This window comes from Halichondria panicea, chromosome 15, assembly GCF_963675165.1.
Source record: "Halichondria panicea chromosome 15, odHalPani1.1, whole genome shotgun sequence".
Lineage (NCBI taxonomy): Eukaryota > Metazoa > Porifera > Demospongiae > Suberitida > Halichondriidae > Halichondria > Halichondria panicea.
The window spans coordinates 2,248,323-2,271,447 of NC_087391.1; the positions used below are offsets into that span (position 1 = coordinate 2,248,323).

General features: G+C 41.1%; 4 protein-coding genes across 6 annotated transcripts in view; all 4 read right to left on the reverse strand.

Moving 5' to 3' along the window:
* Positions 1–6,981, reverse strand: part of LOC135348775 (uncharacterized) — a 50,915-nt gene extending 43,934 nt beyond the window's left edge. Inside the window, exon 1 of the mRNA XM_064547103.1 lies at positions 4,469–6,981. The gene's annotated coding sequence lies outside the window, so the exon portion shown is untranslated. The remainder of the gene's footprint in view (positions 1–4,468) is intronic.
* LOC135348784 (scavenger receptor class F member 1-like) lies at positions 250–22,140 on the reverse strand. 2 transcript variants are annotated; one of them, XM_064547123.1, is made up of 7 exons: positions 21,424–22,140; positions 21,095–21,176; positions 20,323–20,730; positions 19,526–20,276; positions 18,623–18,736; positions 1,566–1,586; positions 250–1,425 (listed from the first exon to the last, which is right to left on the reverse strand). In XM_064547123.1, the coding sequence occupies exons 2-7, from the start codon at positions 21,164–21,166 to the stop codon at positions 341–343; spliced, it is 2,451 nt and encodes an 816-aa protein (XP_064403193.1). In that variant the 5' UTR covers positions 21,167–21,176; positions 21,424–22,140; the 3' UTR covers positions 250–340. The 2 variants fall into 2 exon arrangements, with proteins under 2 accessions (XP_064403193.1, XP_064403192.1); XM_064547122.1 differs by having other exon boundaries at positions 20,323–20,733; positions 21,424–22,137.
* LOC135348898 (uncharacterized) lies at positions 1,573–4,458 on the reverse strand. The gene is made up of 5 exons (XM_064547280.1): positions 4,210–4,458; positions 4,066–4,147; positions 3,400–3,768; positions 2,696–3,341; positions 1,573–1,713 (listed from the first exon to the last, which is right to left on the reverse strand). The coding sequence occupies exons 2-4, from the start codon at positions 4,135–4,137 to the stop codon at positions 2,757–2,759; spliced, it is 1,026 nt and encodes a 341-aa protein (XP_064403350.1). The 5' UTR covers positions 4,138–4,147; positions 4,210–4,458; the 3' UTR covers positions 1,573–1,713; positions 2,696–2,756.
* LOC135348787 (uncharacterized) lies at positions 8,183–12,821 on the reverse strand. Of its 2 annotated transcripts, none has more exons than XM_064547125.1 (6): positions 12,680–12,821; positions 12,293–12,374; positions 11,581–11,982; positions 10,782–11,523; positions 9,839–9,973; positions 8,183–9,659 (listed from the first exon to the last, which is right to left on the reverse strand). In XM_064547125.1, exons 2-6 carry the CDS (start codon positions 12,359–12,361, stop codon positions 8,593–8,595), a joined length of 2,415 nt encoding a protein of 804 aa, XP_064403195.1. In that variant the 5' UTR covers positions 12,362–12,374; positions 12,680–12,821; the 3' UTR covers positions 8,183–8,592. The 2 variants fall into 2 exon arrangements, with proteins under 2 accessions (XP_064403195.1, XP_064403197.1); XM_064547127.1 differs by lacking the exon at positions 12,680–12,821 and having other exon boundaries at positions 11,581–11,819; positions 11,869–11,982.
* Positions 22,141–23,125: the final 985 nt, after the last annotated feature.

Genomic DNA, 23,125 nt, shown 5'->3' on the forward strand with positions numbered 1-23,125 from the left:
CTGCTACACCAGAAAGCACACAGTCACACCAACGTGCTCACACTATACAGAAACAACACCACTACATGGATGACATAACACATACACGTAGTGTGCATGTGTGTCCTTTCAATCGAAGTTTTTTTTTAAATAATAATGGTCAGAATAGGATACACAACAGAAATAATAATGGTGCCGTGCAAAAAAGGACAAACCATTTGAAGGGATATGTAATTACGATTAAAACTTAACAGTTCAGGTGAACCAGAATTGAAGGTAAATGCAGTCTTAATATTATAATCTGATAATGTGAAACACACAACACACACTTCTAAAAATAATACAAAACGAACATATTCACTCACTGCCCTAGGTCATAATGAGCCTCGGCCTCAAGTGTTATCTTGTCAGGCATTGTGTTCGTGTACACAGAGCTAGCCAGGGGGGCCAATGCAGGGGGCAATGCATTTGTACTATCTATAGGATTGTCCACATAGTCATACGAATGTTTGGCGGAGGAGGAAGCAGAAAGGAATTCGCTTGCGTCTGCATAATCATAAGTGTGTTGAGACGTTTCCTTTTTTATCGAAGGAGGAAGAAAGTCGCTAGTTTCTGTATAGTTATGTTTAGGTCGAGTTGCTTGCTCTTGGGGATAATCGGCAGTATCGTACAGACTTCCATTAGGAGGTGGAGCTTTAGGTTGTACCTGTTTCAGGTGATGATTATTTGCTACATCGTATGCAGGAAGCTCAGCTTCATGCTTACCCACTTTCGAGTACGCATTAACACTAGGTATAACTGAAGGAGGAGGGTAAGTTGTATCGTACTCGTCTCTCCCACGAATATCTTCATCTTCAATTTCTTCATAAGCTCCAGCAGACTTTGATGGATGCCTGGTTCCTTTCTTAGAAAGTGAATCGTCTGGAGGAGGGAAGGCTTCGTCATAGACCGGCTGCTCAATAAATGTGGCTGTATCATAGTCAGCCAGAGAAGAAGATGGTTGAGGTGTTACGCTTGTTACCGGAGGTTGACGCAGTTTAGAATAGTCTTCATCCGGTGGGTTGGTAGGAGGTAGTCGATGAGTATGATCAGCTGTGTCATTAACAGGTGTGCCTTCTCTTGGCTGGCTGTCATCAGGATAGCTGGCTGTATCATACATTGGTCCATCGAGAGTAGACGTGAGATCCTGGGTGCCTGTTTTTACCGTATGTGAGGGTGGGCTGACACTAGGGTGGCGTAATTGAGAATAATCATCTTCCGTGTTCACATTTGAAGTCTCATACAGTGAATTAGTAAATGCATGATCATCTGATGACCCTGTTCCAGTCTTTAAGTCCATTTCCAATCCAGGGCCATATATCGAATTCTGAAACTTATGTTCTGCTGACGATCCACTTCCAGTTCCAGTTCCAGTATTATCGTAAGCATTACGAGCTGCTCCTTCATCTGTTATAACAATAGCAGGAAACACGCACAAAGGTTATAACAATGAGTTGCTAGGAAAATATGAGCATGCAACTAAAACTAATATAGCCATTGTATTCCAAAGTATTCAATTATTATTCAAATTTAACTGCATAGCTCACCTGAAACAAATTTGATGTGACCTCTCCTTCGATTTTTACACACAATTTTTACACACGAGCACACACACAATGATCACCAAGACGATTATCACCAGGAAGAGAGCTCCACCCGCTATACCACCCACAAGACCACCATTCACGGCAGAAACTGACGGTGTAAATACAGGTCACATCAATCAACATGTTTGCACCTAATTAGTTGGCTAGATTACCTTAAGGTGACATATTTTCATAGGTAGATTTGTTTGCGTTTTTACAGTTTTGTACATTTTGCGGTATAATTTTTGCGAAATGTCGATCTGGATACATTAAACAAGAGGGCGGCCAATTATTTGCGAGTACTAATTTTTGCGATTTTACTGTCATTCGCAGAAATAGCAGAAATTAATACACGCGAAAATATGTCACCTTAAGGTATGCATTAAGAATGATATGCCTGTGCGTGCACACCAAAACATATCACCAACAAAGGAGATTGGTCATGTAATAGCGGAGGAATGTGCATGCACGGATAAAGAAGAAAAGATATACGTACCTACAGAGAAAACTTGCTGTCATAGCTATAGTAAGCTAGAGACTGCTAACGATCACAGCATTCTACACTACTAAGTAATGATACGTCCTATACAGAATGTGAGTAGCATACCGCATAGCAGGTATTATTTTTTGAGGGTATAAACTTTCGCGGAAAGACTGGTAGGAAGGATTTCGCGGATTTAATGTTCGTGGGAGTATCAGCCCTTTGGCGCATGCATGCATGCTGATATTAATGTTCGTGGGTATAAATGTTCGCGGTACATGCAAAAACCGCGAAAGTTTATACCTTTGAAATAATTATACCCGCTATAATTATGGTAGTCATACTCGAAGCAATTACTTTATAAGCCAGATACTTACAGGTACATTGATTGGTTTGGTCTTAGTAGGGCTCGTAAACAGGAGGTGTAATACAGGATTGAAAAACATGCAAGAACGCAACATTAAGATAAAATAGCTGAGTTAGCGGGTTAAACCGTGACCAACCTCCTCTGGAGTCAACTAAAACTTGAAGAGTAGGTAAACGTCACAGCAATTAATCATTACTAATTAAGAACCTATACACATTTACTAAACAAACACCAGTCACTTACCAGGTTCACAGTTACTTCCAGTGAATCCAGCCAGACAGGTGGTACATCTTGTGGATATGTTTCATCCAGATAGACACAGTGCACAGTTAAGGCTACTATCATATCCAGGCAAACAAGTGGAGCAGCTGGAGCTGAGATCAAGATTGCCTATGCATTCAGAGCAATTTGTGTTAGGGTCAAAGTTAGTGGCCAAGCATGTTTGACAGAGTGTTGCTGGGTCCCCTCCTGGTAGAGCACACACACTGCAGTCTGTATCAGTGAACCTGTCTGGTTGTAGGCAGAGAGAGCAGTTGGTGACTGGGTCTCTGTTGGGTAGGCAACTAGTACAGTCCGAGGTAATGTCCCAGCCTGGTAGGCACTGGGTGCAGACTACAAGAGGTGAGGGGTCAAATCGGTGATCAGTACATTGACATGTCGCCACTCGTGGATTGTTCTGAGGTGTTGTGGTACAGTCAGATCCACAGAAACCAGGAGAGCACTCGACTCTGAAACTCATGGTCATGTGAGATATGTTGTGGAATCCAGTGAACGTCATCTCCTCTGTGAAGTCTGCTCCAAGTTGGAGGGTGTCCAGGTCAATCAACAAACTGTCTATTATGTTCGGGAGTCTGCTGTCCACGGCTTCTATGAAGAATTGAATCCGCCCCTATATATAGAAGGCAGGTAAAACCAAAAACCACTCCATGAAAAAAACATTAACTTACTGTCCATGCATTAAAAGTTGTGCTTGAAACAGGTAGAGGATTGGGTGCTACCCCCAGTAGTGCTGTTGGACCTTGACCGAATGTTGTGCTCATTTCATTGAATGGGCAAGTGCTGGGGGACACTGAACAGTCTGTGAAGTTGTACCCAGTGCTGGTTCTTATCTCTAGTGATGCACGGAATGGTCTGATGGTCCAACGGAACCTGGTGTCACAGCTATTCTCTCCTGTGTTGTCACAGTTTCCAGATTTGAGTGGTAGTTCATCACAACACACTGGACCAAATGTTGTGTTTAAGTGACATTCAGCACACAGTCCGGTTGGGTTGGTGTAATTGACCAAGTTGACAGTTAGAATAAATTCACCACACACCTGCAAAGGAAATGTTTGAGCTCAGGCAATTTTCTGACCTCTAAAAGTAGCAACAGCTGGGATGACAATTAATGCCGCGTCCTAAATAGAGGTAAATGTAGCCACACCATAGCCTCGATTCTAGCGGAATCAAATGTTTTTAAGTGGCCTGAAATCGAGGCAAGTAGACTCTGTAGAGCTACCTTCAATTAGATGCGACTCTCTAAATATGCAACACCAGGACTTCAACATAATTTTTCAACCTCCAAATGAAGCGACCTCTATTTTATGCTGTAGTTTTTTTATTTTGATTCTTACAGTTTTGGATGTGGCCATCAGTATGACCGTGAGTAGTGCCACACGTAACATGTATCCTCTGGTAACCATCATGATCTACACACTGCAAATTGAAAGCACAAATGTGACTACAATGGACATACAATATTATAAATTAACATGTACATGTTCTTGGAGCTTGTATATGTATGTATAGCTTCGATCCCAGGCCGCACTTCTTCTGAGAGGCAAAGGAGGCTAGTATATGTAGAGATTGATGAATATGTAGATGATGTAGATCTACAAGAGCCTGGCATGCAACAACTGTCAGACTGACTGACACTGAGCCAGCAGGTCTAGAAAGTTAATCAAACATCTTACTTCTGCTAGATTATGTGTTCAATGAGCTGCTATAATTATATCAACCCAGTTACCTTAAACTTACCAAAGTATCACTTATTCTTGACACAGCTACTTGTTCTCTTGATTACTATATACCTAAGTATGTCTGCTTGATCCAGACAGATCTATGATCCAGCCAGCCAAAAATAGATTATTAATGAGATTCATTGTGAAATTAAGAGATCAGCGTGGGCAGATCTCACCACAATCTATGGTCACAGTGGTGGTTGAACTGCAGAGAGACGATACAGTCTATCTACTAGCAAAAAACAAATTCACCTCTGCCAACCATAAGCTCTGGTCCAGGCTGCCGCGCTTTTTAAGGAAAAGAACGCTGCATTGTAATTACGCATCGATCATTTCGATCATACCATCATTTTCCCATTCTATAAAGTTCAGCAATACAACTGACACAAGTTCGATAAAAACTTGTTTGAATCGCCCAGATTGAACTCGAGGCTTTGCCATGCATTCAGCACATAACACACCACAGGTAAAGTGACAAACTATCGACTATATCATAACTATATAGCAAGTTGTAAGGGGATAACACATTGTACTGGTTGAAACAAAAACTTTCTATATACTGGCTAAATTTGGAGAATAAATCATATCTATATCTAATAAAACAAACTGGACAGTTGCAAATAAGGCATACATAACACTCACAGGCAAATGGCGGCTGCAGGGATAAACAACCGAGTGAAAGAGATCCTTCGGGAGGTGAAACAATGTCATGTGAATTGGTACGATACAAACTAGGCACATGCAGATCCATGTGTCACCGTGGTTACCCAAATGTAATGTGTTATTGTACCATGCAGGAAGCCATAATTATGTTTGACAATAATGACAATATTAATTATGGTTTGACTACGGCAAGTACAATACATGCTACAGTACCGATAAACTTAAACTCCACCACATAAGGCTCTCCGCACTATTCTACACACTTGAAGCCAGCTTTTTGCTTTTACGTGAAAAGGTAGCACAGGAGAGTTGATGAGGCAATTGAATCGGCATGCGATAAGACCTTATATGCCCTCGTTAGCAAAGTGCACGCAGCCTTCATACAATGCCATATAGAGAGAGTGACACAGCACATAAGGTATTCAAGAATACAATGGTGTGGTTTGCACAGACTTCACATGGTCATAATTAACCCGAGGTGCGCCGCGGCGCCACAGGGTATAGTAGTCGGTCAGTCTATTGTCTGTCTGTCGTCATTCAGTGTATTCTGAGTCTGCTCACCTGGATGCGATAGCGCTGTGTTTGTACCATGGATAGCCTCAACACAACAAGGTAGTAGTTTTAATTGGCAGATTTTGATGTTAAAGCTTTGTTGTCGAATAAAAGCGAGCAAGCTAAGAAGCTAAGAAGCTTAAACCTGCACGTTGGCCTTGATGTAACGCGGTTTTGATGTGAGGCTGTAGATTACACTAAACCCCAAATTAATGCATAGGGTTTGCAGCTCTAATTATATCCATGGTTACAGTAAACAAGTGAAAGATACGTGAAATAATCTGTGTGTATAAATGCATCTGAAAACCATGCAGGTGGGGGGAGGGATATGCTACTGTGCCAGAGAACTGGTGAGGGAACCACGTTTATCTCACCAGTTCTCTGGCATGCGTGTTGATTTCGCTTATTTGAAAGTCAGGAGAGGTCAACAGTTGTCATAACTTGTCAACATGTCATGTTACACATTGAAATTATTATGTGTCGCAGGTTCATGCAGACATTTGAGGTTAGTGAAATAGTATTCAACAACTGATAAAATGCACAAGAACAAAGGCAGTGGAGCAGAGGCTCCCATACACAAAGAGCCGCCTGGAGCGGGCCCCTATAGCTAGGCAAAGAACAACTATACAGAAAGAACCTACTAACGAACAGAACCAACAGAACCCATACAATAACAAGAACAGTACAATACAGGAAGTAAAGTTATCCACATGAAATGATTAGTAATCTAATTAACACAACTACACTATACACATTACCATAATTATTTTGGCCACTGGCGCCACTCGTACGCGTAACTTGTAACCTATAATTATGCATGTGTACTATCTGTTACATATATTATTGTTAATACACAGCCAAAAACAGTCTAGAGTAGTAATCGCTACGACACGCACTAGCTGCTATTACTAGTGTAGCATAATACCGAATCAGCTGCTGGCTCCATAAATTCATGAGATCGTTGATGACACGTGTATAGAACCTTCGCTGTTAGAAAGTGACAGGAAGTTATTAGTGTACTGTGTAGTCAGGGTGTCATACAGGGAAAGGGGGGATACCCCCCCCCCCCCCTTTTGAGTGTCCATAGGTGGGTATTGAAATAACAGTTGACCTTTTTTTAGCAACATTTTCTCATTTCCCCCCTCTACTACAAAATCCTGTATGACACCCTCATTGCAGATGTGCACGTAGGAACATAAGAAGTTAAATCAGATGTATAAGCTAATTTCCAGCTACTCACAGGAATTATATAGCAAATGTTGGATTTTTAAACTGTGCAGTGGTCAGAGTGATATAGCAAGCATTCAAGTCAAAAGATTTTGTTACCGCCATAGTATAATCAGAGGAAACATAATTATGGTGGGATCAAATAGAAAATCCCAATTAGGAAATGAAGACTGTAAAAATAGGCGGTAGCAGATCTACACCATGTTATTTAATTATCAATCACTAAATAGCCATTGCAGACCAGAGGAGGTTGGACACGATCACGTGCAACAAATTTTGGCTCAGCTGGCTGACTATGATTTCAATGTAAAGTTCTAGCTTGTTTTGTTAGCGTATCAGAGACTAAGAGCTGACTATTTTAGACTTCCTGGCTCCTTTGGGATATAACTACCCTGACATCCAATTATCCCCAAATATCCTCTTCATTCTGAAGAGCTATCAGTGCATAGAATGTTTACTAGATTCCTGCCAGACGGTACAATGCAAGCTATATTCAGCACTGCTGAACTATACTCTACCCTACAGTCTAGCTAATCCTGCTCCAACCAGGCAACAGATAAAGCTAGCCAGGCTCCATTAGCAATAACTTCAGTATCTATGGTAACCTGAGAAAAAACTTTAGAATGTCACATGAATGATGACGCATGTTCAACCTCCTTTGACGCAGACCAGCCACATAGAAAAAAGAAAGCTGTGTGTGTGTGCTCGGTATAGTAAGCTAATGTTTACACGCATTGATGTTTCGATCAGCTGTTAATAATGTTAGAAAACAGTACATTACCTCAAGAGCTTGTAAGCCAATTACGTTGGCAGCCACTTGAGAAGCACTTAAAGTTGTACGTAGCTGCTTGCCAAATACGTGCATGTATTTAACTGTACACATGAAGGATGCAATGAAGTAGAGTAACAGAGAGAGTCAAGCTTTGTATAAAATAATAGTCATTCGATGTCATGCTAAATTAGCTAAATTGGCTACGCTTGATTTATTGAAAAGGGAAGTTTAATGTCCAGTGTACGCCACTGTAACAGATCTGTTCCGGCGTACTGATGCTCAACCGTGCTGTTTTGATAGCTACTTTGAAAAGTGTATCTAAATAGATCAGTGATTGCTTTCTGATCAAAATGTTCCATTCTTGAGAAAAAGCATGAGCTATAATAGGCAATCTATTATAGAGCCTACTCAGAGGAGGGAGGACACGATTAAGCTAAGGTTAATCATGTCCCCCCTCCTCTGGAGCCTACTAATGGGATAGTTATACAAGATGCAACTGGTTATCATGTACTATAATATTATATGCATTAGCCTCGATTCCAGGCCGATTAAAATACGTATTTTAATCGGCCTGGAATCGAGGCTATAATTATATGCATCAAAGTTTAAATCAGGAGGTCACCATTCACCAACAATGAGTAATTGATAATTTCCATCGTATAATAAGCAATTGCAAAGTAAGAGTGCAAATGCATCCTCATTAACAACATTCTATTGTAACGATGTGTGTGTCCCTTCAATAGAAAATCTTTGTGACAATTATGGCCAGTCAACAACTGTACAATACATATGGTACAACGTACCGTGTAAAGGGTGTACAAAAGAACGGGAGGGGATGAGCTATTATGATTATACAGCTTAACAATTCATGCAAGTGAACTAGAAGTGAAGGTACAAAACTATATAATACAAACAAACATGTCCACTCACTGCCCTAGGTCATAATGAGATTCGGCCTCAAGTGTTATCTTGTCAGGCGTTGTGTTCATGTACACAGAGCTAGCCAGGGGGGCCAATGCAGGGGGCAATGCATTTGTACCATCTATAGGATTGTCGACGTAGTCATACGAATGTTTGACAGAGGAGGAACCAGAAAGGAATTCGCTAGCGTCTGCATAATCATAAGTGTGTTGAGACGTTTCCTCTTTTATCGAAGTAGGAAGAAAGTTGCTAGTTTCTGTATAATCGTGTTCAGGTCGAGCTGTTTGCTCTTGGGGATGATCAGCAGTATCGTACAAACTTCCATTAGGAGGTAGAGCTTTAGGCTGTACCTGTTTCGAGTGATGATTATTTGCTACATCGTATGCAGGGAGCTCAGCTTCATGCTTACCCAGTTTCGAGTATGCATTAACACTAGGTATAACTGGAGGAGGGGGGTAAGTTGTATCGTACTCGTCTCTCCCACGAATATCATCATCTTCAATCTCTTCATAAGCTCCAGCAGACTTTGATGGATGCCTGGTCCCCTTCTTAGAAAGTGACTCCTCCGAAGGGGGGAAGGCTTCGTCATAGACCGGCTGCTCGATAAATGTGGCCGTGTCATAGTCAGCCAGAGAAGTTGGTTGAGGGGTTACACTTGTTATTGGAGGTTGATGCAATTTAGAATAGTCTTTATTCTGTGGGTTGGTAAGAGGTGGTTGATGAGTATGATCAGCTGTGTCGTAAACAGGTGTGCCTTCTCTTGGCAGGTTGTTATCAAGACAGCTAGCTGTATCATACATTGGTCCATCGAGAGTAGATGTGAGATCCTGGGTGCCTGTTTTTACCGTATGTGAGGGTGGGCTGACACTAGGGTGAGAGTAATCATCTTCTGTGTGCACATTCGAGGTCTCGTATAGCGAATTAGTAAATGCGTGATCATCTGATGACCCTGTTCCAGTCTTTAAGTCCATTTCCAATCCAGGGCCATATATTGGATTCTGAAACTTATGTTCTGCTGACGATCCACTTCCAGTTCCAGTAATATCGTAAGCATTATGAGCTGCTCCTTCATCTGTTATAACAATAGCAGGAAACACGCACAAAGGTTATAACAATGAGTTGCTGGGAAAATATGAGCATGCAACTATAGCCATTGTAAGAAAGCATTATTACGAAGTATAACATGCCTACCAATAGAGTTACACACAGTATAGGGATTAAATTAATACAGCATTAAACCGTGCAGCTCACCTGAAACAAATTTGATATGACCTCTCCTTTGATTTTTATACACGAGTACACACACAATGATCACCAAGACAATTATCAACAGGAAGAGAGCTCCACCCGCTATACCACCCACAAGACCACCATTCACGGCAGAAACTGACGGTGTAAATACAGGTCACATCAATCAACACTTGTTTGCACCTAATTAGTTGGCTAGATTGTGCATTAAGAATGATATGCCTGTGCGTGCACACCAAAACATATCACTAAAGGAGGTTGGTCATGTAACAGCGCAGTTTTACGGAGGAATGTGCATGTACGGATAAAAAAGAAAAGATATACGGTACCTACAGAGAAAATTTGCTGTCATATAGCTATAGTAAGCTAAAGACTGCTAACGATCACAGCAGTCTACACTACATTGTAATAGTAAGTAATGATACGTCCTATACAGAATGTGAGTAGCATACCGTATAGCAGGTATTATTTTTCGAGGGTATAAACTTTCACGGAAAGACCGGTAGGAAGGATTTCGCGGATTTAATGTTCATGGGAGTATCAGCCCTTTTGCGCATGTATGCATACTGATATTAATGTTTGTGGGTATAAATGTTCGCGGTATAATTATGCTTGATCAACAAAAACCGCGAAAGTTTATACCTTCAAAATATACCCGCTATGTAGTCAAACTCAAAGCAATTAATTTATAAGCCAGATACTTATAGGTACATTGAGTTATGTCTTGGTTTGGTCTTAATATGGCTAGTAAACAGGAAGTGTAATAAAGGATTGAAAAACATTCAAGAACGCAACATTAAGATAAAATAGCTGACTTAGCGGGTTAAATCGTAACCAACCTTCTCTGGAACTCCCCCTAGTCAACTAAAACTTGTAAAAAGGTCAGCAATCAATAATAGCAATTAAGCACCTATACACCATTTACTAACAAACACCAATCACTTACCAGGTTCACAGTTACTTCCAGTGAATCCAGCCAGACAGGTGGTACATCTTGTGGATATGTTTCGTCCAGATAGACACAGTGAACAGTTAAGGCTACTATCATATCCAGGCAAACAAGTGGAGCAGCTGGAGCTGAGATCAAGATTGCCTATGCATTCAGAGCAATTTGTGTTAGGGTCAAAGTTAGTGGCCAAGCATGTTTGACAGAGTGTTGCTGGGTCCCCTTCTGGTAGAGCACACACACTTGTACTGCAGTCTGCATCAGTGAACCTGTCTGGTTGTAGGCAGAGGGAGCAGTTGGTGATTGGGTCTCTGTTGGGTAGGCAACTAATACAGTACGAGGTGATGTCCCAGCCTGGTAGACACTGGTTGCAGTTGGTAGAGGGATCATAGGTGGTCTGTACGCAAGTGGAGCAGCCAGTTGTAATATCCAGGTTATAGAGGCATTCGTTACAAGATGAAGGGTCTAATCGGTTATCAGTACATGTTAGAGTGCCATCAGCTTGACATGTCGCTACTCGTGGATTGTTCTGAGGTGTGGTCATACAGTCAGGTCCACAGAAACCAGGAGAGCACTCGACTCTGAAACTCATGGTCATGTGAGATATGTTGTGGACTCCAGTGAACATCATCTCCTCTGTAAAGTCTGCTCCAAGTTGGAGGTTGTCCAGGTCAATCAACAGACTGTCTATTATGTTCGGAAGTCCACTGTCCAATGCTTCTATGAAAAACTGAATTCGTCCCTAATAATTATATAAAATTATCAAAATTGTATATACGTGCAATGAATATGAACTTACTGTCCATGCAGTCAAATCTGTTTTTGAAACAGGTAAAGGATTTTCTGTTACTCCCAGTAGTGCTGTTAGACTTTGATTGAATGTTGTGCTCATTTCACTGAATGGGCAAGTGCTGGGGGACACTGTACAGTCTGTAAAGAAGTAGGGAGGGTTGACAGGATCATTTAGAGGTCTTGTCTCTAGTGATGCATCGAATGGTCTGATGGTCCAACGGAACCTGGTGTCACATCTCTCCTCTCCTGTATTGTCACAGTTTACTGAAATGTATGGTAGTTCATCACAACACACTGGTATTGTCTCTGTAGAATGGCTTGTATTCAGAGGATTCTGACATTCAGCACATAGTCCGGTTGGGTTGGTGTAATTGACCAAGTTGACAGTTAGAATAAATTCACCACACACCTGCAAAGGAAATGTTTGAGCTCAGGCAATTTTCTGACCTCTAAAAGTAGCGACTGCTGGGATGACAATTAATGCCGCGTCCTAAATAGAGATAAATGTAGCCACACCATAGCCTCGATTCTAGCGGAATCAAATGTTTTTAAGTGGCCTGAAATCGAGGCAAGTAAACTCTGTAGAGCTACCTTCAATTAGATGCGACCCTCTAAATATGCGACACCAGGACTTCAACATAATTTTTCAACCTCCAAATGAAGCGACCTCTGGCTTCGTAATTATTTTATGCTGTAGTTTTTTTATTTTTTATTCTCACAGTTTTGGATGTGGCCATCAGTATGACCGTGAGTAGTGCCACACGTAACAAGTATCCTCTGGTAACCATCACGATCCACACACTGCAAATTGAAAGCACAAATGTGACTACAATGGACATACAATAATTATAAATTAACATGTACATGTTCTTGGAGCAGCTTGTATATGTATGTATAGCCTCGATCCCAGGCCGCACTTCTTCTGAGAGGCAAAGGAGGCTAGTATATGTAGAGATTGATGAATATGTAGATGATGTAGATCTACAAGAGCCTGGCATGCAACAACTGTCAGACTGACTGACACTGAGAGTTAATCAAACATCTTACTTCTGCTATGTGTTCAATGAGCTGCTATAATTATATCAACCCAGTTACCTTAAACTTACCAAAGTATCACTTATTCTTGACACAGCTACTTGTTCTCTTGATTACTATAAATTATACCTAAGTATGTCTGCTTGATCCAGACAGATCTATGATCCAGCCAGCCAAAAATAGATTATTAATGAGATTCATTGTGAAATTAAGAGATCAACGTGGGCAGATCTCACCACAATCTACGGTCATAGTGGTGGCTATCTACAGGGTTTTGCAGAATTCTTGCAACAGGGCTAAACAGACACAGCAATGACTTCCATATATGGAAGTCAACTGCTGACTTATAATAATATTATAGTGTACATGTCCAGGTATATGTATAATGAAAGATGTCCTGTGAGCCTAAGAGAGCATCAGCTTATTTATATTGACAACATTTAATTAAGGTGGCGGATGGTACACCAGGTGGATGCAAGGCAAATATTGTTGTGATGTTGGTGTGTGCAGAACTGTTGGCATAGCTGTGTATTGACTGATCATTATCAGTTGTTTTTAGTACCATTTGGAGGTTTTTGCATTCTTCAAAATAATAACCAGACAGAAGATGGCAAAGCAAAGAAGTGAGAGGAGCATACCTTCAAGACATGCACATTTTCAATGGTCATCCTGAAATGTTGGTTACAATATAAGGCCTATAAGGGGCAAGGCATCTGTCTTCAAGCTTATCAATATCAGCCAATACCACTGTTTGGAGGGTGTCATTAAATTTTATCAACTGTTCTGGTATATCATTGAAAAGAGCAACAGTTATTACAAACGTATGAATATAAGCTGATGCTCTCTGGACATATTTCAATTCAAATGATTATACACATACCAGGGTGTCTGTCATACAGGATTTTGAATTAGAGGGGATTTTGAAGAGTCACCAGAACATTAAAAAAAAAAGTCAACAGTTATTTCAATACCCTACCGGCTATATGGATACTCAGTCGTATGACTGAGTGGATTGGAGCCAGAGGGGAATAATCATACATCCCTGTATGCTGCATATACATGTACATGTACACAAAATAATTATTAGTTGACTTCCATATATGGAAGTCATTGCAATGTCTGTTTAGCCCTGTTGCAAGGATTTTGCAAAACCCTGTACATGTACTAGCAAAAAACAAATCCACCTCTGGCAACCATAAGCTCTGGTCCGGGCCGCCGCGCTTTAGAACGCTGCATCGTAATTACGCATCGATCATTTCGATCATACCATCATTTTCCCATTCTATATAGTTCAGCAATCACAAGTTCGATAAAAAAAATTTGTTTGAATCGCCCAGATTGAACTCGAGGCTTTGCCATGCATTCAGCACATAATATACCACAGGTAAACTGACAAACCATCGACTACACAAGTATAGCAATTTTAAGGGGGCAATTTGATTGTGCTGGTTGAAATAAAAACTTTCTACTGGCTAAATTTGGAGAATAAATCATATCTATATCCAATAAAACAAACTGGACAGTTGCAAATAAGGCATACACAACACTCACAGGCAAATGGCGGCTGCAGGGATAAACAACTGAGTGAAAGAGATCCTTCGGGAGGTGAAACAATGTCATGTGAATTGGTACGATACAAACTGGCACATGCAGATCCATGTGTCACCGTGGTCCATTACCCAAATGTAATGTGTTATTGTACCATGCACGAAGCCATAATTATGACAATGACGATATCATTTATGTTAATTATGGCTTGACTATGCATATGGTAAGTACAATACACGTATAGCTACAGTACCAATAAACTTAACTCCATGCACCACATGATATAAGGCTCTCTGCACTATTCTACACTTGAAGCCAGCTTTTTGCTTTTAGGTGAAAAAGGTATACGTAGCACAGGAGAGTTGATGAGGCAATTGAATCGGCATGCAGTAAGGCCTTATACGCCCTCGTTAGCAAAGTGCACGAAGCCTTCATATGCATATAATGCCATATAGAGAGTGACACAGCACATAAGGTATTCAAGAATACAATGGTGTGGTTTGCACAGACTTCACATGGTCATAATCAACCCGAGGTGCGCCGCGGCGCCACAGGGTGTAAGTAGTCAGTCAGTCTATTGTCTGTCTGTCTGTCGTTCTGTGTACTCTGAGTCTGCTCACCTGGATGCGATAGCGCTGTGTTTGGTACCACAATGGATATAGCCTCAACATAACAAGGTAGTAAATTTAAATTTGGCAGATTTTGATGTTAAAGCTTTGTTGTCGAAAAAAGCGAGCTAGCTACCGTATTACTAGAATATTTTGCTGGTGAAAAACCTTTGCGAATAAGCCAAATCAGCAGAAAATTTTACCCTTTGCGATCTAACTATTTCGTTCTGGCAAGGATCGTGTGTATTTACTAGTAATAATTTATTGTTGCGAATTGATCAACCAGCAAAGCTCGCAAATGTTTGATGCTCGCAAAACATTCTAGTAATAACGATACATGCACGTTGTCCTAGATGTACATGCGCGGCTTTGACGCGAGGCTGAAGACTACACTAACAGCTATTCAGGGCCGTAAGATGTTTTTACGGTGGGGGGCAAAGCATGCTACTGTGGCAGAAACTGGTGAAGGAAAACATGCTAATTGTTTATCTCACCAGTTCTCTGGCGTGCATGTTAATTTCGCTTATTTGAAAGTCAGGAGAGGTTCAACACTTGTTATAACTTGTCAACATGTCATGTGACACATCAAAATTGTTATGTCACAGGTTCATGCAGACATTTGAGAGTTTAGTGATAAAATACAAAGGTACAAGACAAAAGTGCATGGAGCAGAGGCTCATACACAAAGAGCCGCCTGGAGCGGGCCCCTATAGCTAGGCACAAAAGGAACAAAAAACAACTATACAGAAAGAACCTAGTAACGAACAGAACCATACAATAACGAGAACAGTACAATACAGGAAGTAAAGTTAACCACAGGAAACGATTAGTAATCTAATTAACACAACTACACTATACACATTACCACAGAAATAATGATTATTTTGGCCACTAACGCCACTCATAGCTTGTAACATATAATTATACATGTGTACTATCTGTATGACGTGTGTATAAGAACCTTCACTGTCAGAAAGTGACAGGCAGTTAGTGTACTGTGTAGTGCCTCATTGCAGCTGTGCACGTGAAGGGACATAAGAAGTTAAATCATATGTAAATTGCCTTACAAGCTCATTTCCAGCTATATACTCACAGGAATTATAATTATAGCAAATGCAAATGTTGGATTTTTATACTGTGCAGTGGTCAGAGTGGTGGTGGTGTAGCAAGCATTCAAGTCAAAAGATGTGAATCTGCAACTGAACAACTGTAAAAAGTTATTGCTAATGTCAGACTGTACTGAGCCTGCGCATGGCTAGCTGTATCTGTTGCCTGATTGGAGCCAGGATTACCTAGACTATAGGGTAGAGTATAGAGTTTCTATGGTAACGTGAAAAAACTTTAGGAATGTCACATAAATGATTGACGCATGTCCAACCTCCTCTGACTGCAGGCCAGCCACATAGGAAAAAGAAAGCTGTGTGTGTGTGCTCGGTATATGCTAATGTTTACATGCATTGTATGTCTCGATCAGCTGTTAATAATTACCTCAAGAGCTTGTATGCCAATTACGTTGGCAGCCACTTGAGAAGCACTTAAAGTTGTAGCTCCTTGCCAACCATATACATGTATTAAAAAAAATACTGTATACATGCATTCATGAACCACACATGGATGCAATGAGATAGAGCAACAGAGAAGTCAAGCTTTGTAGCTAGCATAAAAATAATAGGCTGGTTTCCTTCAATTAGCTAAATTGGCTAGGCTTGATTTAGGAAGTTTAATGTCTAGTACGCCACTGTAATAGATCTGTTCTGGACTGATGCTCAACCCTATATAACCGTGCTGTTTTGATAGCTACATTTGAAGCCCATAACTTAAGCCCTTTGAAAGGTGTATCTAAATAAAGTGTTTAGATCAGTGATTGCTTTCTGATCAATTCTGGAAGGAAAAGCATGAGCTATAATAGTTACTATAGAGCCTACTAATGGGGATAGTTATACAAGCTGCAACTGGTTATCATGTACTATAGGTATTAACCTTGATTCCAGGCCGATTAAAATACGTATTTTAATTGGCCTGGAATCAATCGAGGCTATATATGCATCAAAGTTTAAATCGGGAGGTCACCAATTCACCAACAATGCCAATGAGTAATTGGAGCAGTATCTAGCTAGCTGACATGCCAGAACTGACGTGAAACTGTTTGTGGTCACACCACCTCGCTCCGTGTTTCATATGCATTCCTATAATAAGCAATTGCAAAGTAAGAGTACAAATGCATCCTCATTAACAACGTTCTATAATATGATAGGCCACCTCTTCAACCATGGAAGCCACACCTACATGCTCAAGTTCTGTATAGTGCACAAAACACTCACGCAGCCACACCACTACATGGATAGCTGTCATAAACATGGTGTGTGTGTGTCCCTTCCATCGAAAGTATTCGTGACAATTACGGCCAGTCAACAACTGTACAATACATGTGGTACAACGTACCGTGTAAAGGGTGTACAAAAGAACGGGAGGGGATGAGCTATTATGATTATACAGCTTTACAATTCAAGTGAACCAGAAGTGAAAGTACAAAACTATATAATACAAACGAACATGTCCACTCACTGCCCTAGATCATAATGAGATTCGGCCTCAAGTGTTATCTTGCCAGGTGTTGTGTTTGTGTACAAAGAGCTAGCCAGGGGGGCCAATGCAGGGGGCAATGCATTTGTACCATCTATAGGATTGTCTACATAGTCATACGAATTTGGTAGAGGAGGGACCAGAAAGGAATTCATTAGCATCTGCATAATCATAAGTGCGTTGAGACGTTTCCTCTTTTATCGAAGTAGGAAGGAAGTCACTAGTTTCTGTATAATCGTGTTCAGGTCGAGCTGCTTGCTCTTGGGGATAATCAGCAGTACCGTACAAACTTCCATTAGGAGGTGGAGCTTTAGGCTGTACCTGTTTCGAGTGATGATTATTTGCTACATCGTATGCAGGAAGCTCAGCTTCATGCTTACCCAGTTTCGAGTATGCATTAACACTAGGCATAACTGGAGGAGGGGGGTAAGTTGTATCGTACTCGTCTCTCCCACAGATATCCTCATCTTCAATCTCTTCATAAGCTCCAGCAGACTTTGACGGATGCCTGGTCCCTTTCTTAGAAAGGGGATCACCCAATGGAGGGAAGGCTTCGTCATAGACCGGCTGCTCAATAAAGGTGGCCGTGTCATAGTCAGCCAGAGAAGTTGGCTGAGGTGTTACACTTGTTATTGGAGGTTGACGCAGTTTAGAATAGTCTTCATCCGGTGGGTTGCGAGGTTGATGCAATTTAGAATAGTCTTTATTCTGTGCGTTGGTAAGAGGTGGTTGATGAGTATGATCAGCTGTGTCGTAAACAGGTGTGCCTTCTCTTGGCAGGTTGTTATCAAGACAGCTAGCTGTATCATACATTGGTCCATCGAGAGTAGATGTGAGATCCTGGGTGCCTGTTTTTACCGTATGTGAGGGCGGGCCGACACTAGGGTGAGAGTAACCATCTTCTGTGTGCACATTCGAGGTCTCGTATAGCGAATTAGTAAATGCGTGATCATCTGATGACCCTGTTCCAGTCTTTAAGTCCATTTCCAATCCAGGGCCATATATTGGATTCTGAAACTTATGTTCTGCTGACGATCCACTTCCAGTTCCAGTAATATCGTAAGCATTATGAGCTGCTCCTTCACCTGTTATAACAATAGCAGGAAACACGCACAAAGGTTATAACAATGAGTTGCTGGGAAAATATGAGCATGCAACTATAGCCATTGTAGGAAAGCATTATTACAAAGTATAACATGCCTACCAATAGAGTTACACACAGTATAAGGATTCAAATTCAACTGCACAGCTCACCTGAAACAAATTTGATATGACCTCTCCTTCGATTTTTACACACGAGCACACACACAATGATCACCAAGACGATTATCACCAGGAAGAGAGCTCCACCCGCTATACCACCCACAAGACCACCATTCACAGAAGACACTGACAATGTAAATACAGGTCACATCAATCAACACTTGTTTTAGCACCTAATTGGATTATGGATTAAAAATTTATTTAAGAATGATATGCCTGTGCGTGCACACCAAAACACAACTAAAGGAGGTTGGTCATGTAATAGCGCAGTTTTACGGAGGAATGTGCATGTACGGATAAAAAAGAAAAGATATACGTACCTACAGAGAAAAGTTGCTGTCATAGCTATAGTAAGCTAAAGACTGCTAACGATCGCAGCATTCTACACTAGTAAGTAATGATACGTCCTATACAGAATGTGAGTAGCATACCATATAGCAGATATTATTTTTTGAGGGTATAAACTTTCGCGGAAAGACTGGTAGGAAGGATTTCGCAGATATAATGTTCGTGAGAGTATTAGCCCTTTGGCGCATGCATGCATGCTGATATTAATGTTCGTGGGTATAAATGTTCGTGGTACATGCAAAAACCGCGAAAATTTATACCTTTGAAATAATTATACCCGCTATAATTATGGTAGTCATACTCGAAGCAATTACTTTATAAGCCAGATACTTACAGGTACATTGATTGGTTTGGTCTTAGTAGGGCTCGTAAACAGGAGGTGTAATATAGGATTGAAAAAAATGCAAGAACGCAACATTAAGATAAAATAGCTGAGTTAGCGGGTTAAACCGTGACCAACCTCCTCTGGAGTCAACTAAAACTTGAAGAGTAGGTAAACATCACAGCAATTAATCATTACTAATTAAGAACCTATACACATTTACTAAACAAACACCAGTCACTTACCAGGTTCACAGTTACTTCCAGTGAATCCAGCCAGACAGGTGGTACATCTTGTGGATATGTTTCGTCCAGATAGACACAGTGCACAGTTAAGGCTACTATCATATCCAGGCAAACAAGTGGAGCAGCTGGAGCTGAGATCAAGATTGCCTATGCATTCAGAGCAATTTGTGTTAGGGTCAAAGTTAGTGGCCAAGCATGTTTGACAGAGTGTTGCTGGGTCCCCTCCTGGTAGAGCACACACACTGCAGTCTGTATCAGTGAACCTATCTGGTTGTAGGCAGAGGGAGCAGTTGGTGACTGGGTCTGGGTCTCTGTTGGGTAGGCAACTAGTACAGTCCGAAGTGATGTCCCAGCCTGGTAGACACTGGGTGCAGTTGGTAGAGGGATCATAGCTGGTCTGTACGCAAGTGGAGCAGCCTGTAGTAATATCCAGGTTGTAGAGGCAGTCGTTGCAGGCTACAAGAGGTGAAGGGTCTAATCGGTTGTTAGTACATGTTAGACTACCATCAGCTTGACATGTCGCTACTAGTGGATTGGTCTGAGGTGTGGTGGTACAGTCAGGTCCACAGAAACCAGGAGAGCACTCGACTCTGAAACTCATGGTCATGTGAGATATGTTGTGGAATCCAGTGAACGTCATCTCCTCTGTGAAGTCTGCTCCAAGTTGGAGATTGTCCAGGTTAATCAACAGACTGTCTATTATGTTTGGGAGTCCACTATCCACGGCTTCTATGAAGAACTGAATTCGTCCCTATCATTATTATAAATTATTTTACGTGAAATGGATATGAACTTACTGTCCACATAGTAAAATCTGTTTTTGAAACTGGCAGAGGATTTTCTGTTACTCCCAGTAGAGCTGTTAGACCTTGATCGAATGTTGTGCTCATTTCACTAAACGGGCAAGTGCTGGGGGACATTGTACAGTTTGTGAAAAAATATGGAGGGTTGGCAGCATTGGGTATACTGGGGGGTCTTGCCTCCAGTGATGCACCAAATGGTCTGATGGTCCAACGGAACCTGGTGTCACATTTCTCCTCTCCTGTGTTGTCACAGTTACCAGATTTGAATGGTAGCTCATCACAGCACACTGGTAGCTGGTCAGCACTTGTCACGTTGATCAGTCTAGTCTGACATTCAGCACACAGTCCGGTTGGGTTGGTGTAGTTGACCAAGTTGACAGTGAGAATAAATTCACCACTTACCTGCTAAGAAGGAAATTATACCGATTTTGACATACTGTAATACCTAGATTTAAGGTGACCCTCCAAATATGCAACACCTTCAAGCTTGGGCAATTTTCTGACCTCTAAAGTAGCACCAGCTGCTTAATGTCACGTCTTAAATGGAGGTAAATGTAGCCACACCCTAGACTTGATTCCGGCTACTGAAAAATAATGTTTTTAAGCGGCCTGAAATCGAGGCAAGTAGACTATAGAGTGGGAGCTACCTCCATTTACGACACCATGACTTAATATAATATTTATTTGTCAACTTCCAAAAGAAGTGACCTCTGGTTTTGTAATTATTTAAGGTATATGCTGTAATTTTTTTTATTTTGATTCTTACAGTTTTGGATGTGGCCATCAGTATGACCGTGAGTAGTGCCACACGTAACATGTATCCTTTGGTAACCATCATGATCCACACACTGCAAAATTAATGTGAGAACCTACATGTTTCTGGCTATAGAGATTGGTACGTGGTGAATATGTAGATGATGTAGAAGAAGTAATTGTCAAGCCTGGCATGCAACACATGTCAGACTGACACAATAAATAGCCAATCTACAGATCTAGAAATCTAATTCTGATATAATTATATAGAAATCTAGTTTTCTGACATGTTCAATGAGCTACTATAGTCTAATTATATCAATCCAGTTAACCGTAACTTACCAAAGGTACTACCTATTCTTGACACAGCTACTCTCTTGATGCTTGAATTAATTAGCCAGATTATTAATGAGATTCATTGTTGGAGATACGTGGGCAGATCTCACCACAATCATCAGCTTGTACTTGTGGAACTGCAGAGAGAGGATAATCTCCACTAGCAAAACAAATCCATCTCTGCAAGCATAACTCTGGTCCGGGCCACCGCGCTTTTTAAGGAAAAGAACGCTGCATTGCAATTCATGAATAAATCATATCGTTTATGGTATTATCATACCATCACTTGCCCATTCTATAGTTCAGCAATACAACTGATACAAGTTCGATAAAAACTTGTTTGAAACACGCAGACTGAACTCAAGGCTTTGCCACGCAGGATGAACTCGAGGCTTTACCATGCATTCAGCACATAATACACCACAGGTAAACTGACAAACTATCAACTACACAAATATAGTAATTGTAAGGGGACAACACATTGTGCTGGTTTGAAAAAACAACTTCCTACTGGCTAAATTTGGAGAATAAATCATATCTATATCCAATAAAACAAACTGGACAGTTGCAAATAAGGCATACACAACACTCACAGGCAAATGGCGGCTGCAGGGATAAACAACCGAGTGAAAGAGATCCTTCGGGAGGTGAAACAATGTCATGTGAATTGGTACGATACAAACTAGGCACATGCAGATCCATGTGTCACCTGGTCCATTACCCAAATGTAATGTGTTAATGTACCATACAGGAAGCCATAATTATGTTTGCATGACAATGACGATATCATGTTAATTATAGCTTGGCTATGGCAAGTACAATACATGTGTAGCTACAGTACCAAAAACTTAAACTCCACCACATGATATAAGTAAGGCTCTCTGCACTATTCTACACACTTGAAGTCGGCTTTTTGCTTTTACGTGAAAAGGGTTGCACAGGAGACAATATTAATGAGGCAATTGATTTGGCATGCGGTAAGACCTTATATGCCCTCGTTAGCAAAGTGCAGGCAGCCTTCATACACTGCCATATAGAGAGTGACACAGCACATAAGAATACAATGGTGTGGTTTGCATAGACTTTACATGGTCATAATTAACCCGAGGTGCGCCGCGGCGCCACGGGTATAGTAGTCGGTCAGTCTATTGTTTGTCCGTCGTTCCGTGTATTCTGAGTCTGCTCACCTGGATGCGATAGCACTGTGTTTGTAACACAATGGATATAGCCTCAACATAACAAGGTAGTTAAATTTGGCAGATTTTGATGTTAATTTAAAGCTTTGTTGTCGAATAAAAGCGAGCTAAGCTAAGAAGCTACATGCACGTTGGCCTAGATGTACATGTGCAGCTTTGACGCGAGGCTGTAGACTATGCAAATTTTTTATCTCACCAGCTCTCTGGCATGCGTGTTGATTTCGCTTATTTGAAAGTCAGGAGAGGTTGAACAGTTGTCATAACTTGTCAACATGTCATGTGTGACACATTGAAATTGTTATGTCGCAGGATCATGCAGACATTTGTTCAACACACAACAAAGGTATAAGTAAGACAAAAGGCAGTGGAGCAGAAGCTCCCATACACAAAGAGCTGCCTGGAGCGGGCCCCTATAGCTAGACCCAAAAACAACTATACAGAAAGGACCTACTAACGAACAGAACCAACAGAACCCTTAACAAGCACACAGGAAGTAAAGTTAACCACAGGAA